Source organism: Bison bison, unplaced genomic scaffold (genome assembly GCF_000754665.1).
Source record: "Bison bison bison isolate TAMUID 2011002044 unplaced genomic scaffold, Bison_UMD1.0 scf7180017846082, whole genome shotgun sequence".
Lineage (NCBI taxonomy): Eukaryota > Metazoa > Chordata > Mammalia > Artiodactyla > Bovidae > Bison > Bison bison.
The window spans coordinates 32,995-35,455 of record NW_011476655.1 but is presented as its reverse complement, the minus strand read 5'-3'; the positions used below and the strand labels follow the sequence as shown (position 1 = coordinate 35,455).

Genomic DNA, 2,461 nt, shown 5'->3' with positions numbered 1-2,461 from the left:
ACCCATCGTGACGCCAACGGAACCTAGAGGAGTGGCCCCTGCCTTCCCCGGGAGGGTCGGAGCGCGGCCCAGCGCACGCCACGTGCGTCTGAACTGGACACTCCTTGGGCAGGTCCTCTGTTTCCAGCTTTCCGGTTACTTTATGCCACCCCCAGCCCTGTCTTTCCCGGCCCTTCTGGCCTCGGGGGGATGGCAGGGAGCCAGACGGCTTCCCCCAAGTGCCCTTTTCAGTAAGGGGGCAGGCGGCCGGTCGGGCTGGAGTTTGGGCCCTTGGCCGTGCTCAGGGCCAGCGTCTGCTGTCAGGGCTCAGCTTGGCCTTGCCCTGACCTGTAGCAGCGGCCGTCACAGTCTTTGACAGCTGGACTTAATGGACGCCCACGTTTTTTAGTTCTAGAAAAAGCCCTGGGGTCACTTCCTGGTCCCAGGAGCCACGGAGGATTCAAGCGAGCTTCATGCTGAGTCCCCCCAGGCCTGTCCCTGGGAAGGGCGTGGGCACCCTGTGACCTGGGGGCTCCCGCTCTGGACAGCTGGGGTTCGCAGCGCCTGGTGACCTTCTGGCCACCATAGTGGTGGGGACTGGCCCATGGGAAGGCCCCCTTGTGTCTGCGTCCGGCGTCCATGTGGTCAGAGACCTCTGACTCTCCCAGGAGGAGCCGTCCCCTTGAGAAGTGTGATCCTTAACAGCACACTTAATACGTCTTGGTGCTGCTTAAAAACATCCCCGGGTCCCTTTTTGGCTCGTGGTGATGAAGAGTCCCCTACATGTGCCGTCCTGGTGCTCCGTGGCCGAAAACAGAGTTCGCTTTGCTCTTTTGTTTCTGGAGAAAAACTAAAGCACCCCCAGCTTTGCAGGCTTTTCTCCAGTGCTCTCCTGAGCAGATCGGATGGAAGGCTTCTCGTCTCACGGTGCGCACTCTCCCCTCTGCCTCGTTCTGGGGAGAGGCTGGCAGAGTGATTAAGCAGCTTGTTTTGCTGGCAAAGCAGGGCAGGTTCTTCCTGCCCCCCCCACCAGGCCTGGCTGCCCCGGAGATTCAGGGGCACCCCCATCTGGGCCCGCCTGGGGTGTCGCGTCCTCCAGGGGTCAGTCCGGATGCCCTGCAGAGAGGCCCTCCTCGGGGTCATGACCTGTGCTTTCATTAGAGAACTGGAAACACAAGAGGTCGTAGCACCTCCTACGTGCGAGCCCAGAGCCCGCTCGTCACAGGCGCTGAGATGGACCCCGGCCTCAGCTGGCGCGGGTGTCCCCCGGCGGACCACACGCAGGCCTTCCTTGCCTCCACGTGGGCACTGCTGCCCAGCCCCCCGAGCAGGGGAGATGCCGTCGATCTGTCCAGCATGCCTTGTTTCTGACCCTGTAAAGGCTGCTGGCCTTGCGGCTAAGATTAAGTGTAGTATGGGGGCTTCACAGCTGGTTGGTGGTAAAGAATCTGCCTGCTGAGGCAGGAGGCACAAGAAATACAGGTCCGATCCCTGAGTTGGGAAGATCCCCCGGAGTAGGAAATGGCTGCCCGCTCCAGTACTCTTTCTGGAAAACTCCATGGACAGAGGAGACTGGTGGGCTACAGTCCCGGGGGCCACCGAGGGTCGGACACGACTGAGCGCACAGAGGTCTGCTGCGGGGAGTGCGGCCTCGGCCACGGCCGTCCCAGTCCCGTGCGTGCAGCTCGGCTGGAGCCCTCCCAGACTCTGCGGTGAAGCTGCCTCTGCTCTGGGTCTGCACAGTCCAGCGGCTGAGCGTCAAGTGTCCCTCAGCTGCACACTCGCTGGCTGTCGTGCTCTGGGTCAGAGGTCCTTGCCCTTCAGCCCCGTGGGCAGCTGGCCCCGCGGCTCTTGCTGTGGCCTTAAACGAGCCGCTTCCCTCTGCGGACGCTGTAGAGTTTCCACTGAAAGCCTCCCGGGCGTAGCATCTGCACGTCTCCCCCGGCGTCACGTGGCGCCTGCAGATGGCATCTTGTCCGCACGTGCCGAGCTCCGTGGAAATGAATGCCGGAAATGAAACCCGTGCTGCTCTGCCGTCAGCTTCGCCTCTGGGGGAGAGCGTGTGCAGAGCAGCCAGGCGGCCGGGTCCGTGCCAGCGAGCGGAGCAGAAACAAGCGGTTCCTGTTGAGTCGAGCTAAGAATACCTCCCAGCTGCCACACTGTGGAAGTGGCAAGTCCCCTCTGCGTCTGGATTTCAGTGGGTGCCGTATAAAACCGGCTGTCCTGCCCCAGGGGCCTTGGGGACACCAGCAGGACAGTTCCCGCACAGTCACTGACGAGAGGCAGCCCAGAGGTGGCTCCCGGGTGTAGTTTCCAGCAGCTGTGACTCCAAGTCTGCTCAGAAAATAGACACTTAGTGACGTGAGGAGGACGAACGGTTACAGAGTATATTTCTCAGAGCAAGGCGGGGTGATGGAAGCAGCTAGTGAAACGATCCTGTCTGGTTTCCTGACCTTCCTAAATTCATGCGAAGTGGGACAAG

The 2,461-nt window shown here is 61.6% G+C and overlaps 1 protein-coding gene across 1 annotated transcript in view; it reads left to right on the top strand.

Moving 5' to 3' along the window:
• LOC104987548 (collagen alpha-1(V) chain-like) overlaps positions 1-2,461 on the top strand; it is a gene marked incomplete at its 5' end in the record, with an annotated part of 37,124 nt that overhangs the window by 3,128 nt on the left and 31,535 nt on the right. Inside the window, one exon of the mRNA XM_010838548.1 lies at positions 1,664-1,781. Coding sequence (XP_010836850.1) covers positions 1,664-1,781 — 118 coding nt within the window. The remainder of the gene's footprint in view (positions 1-1,663; positions 1,782-2,461) is intronic.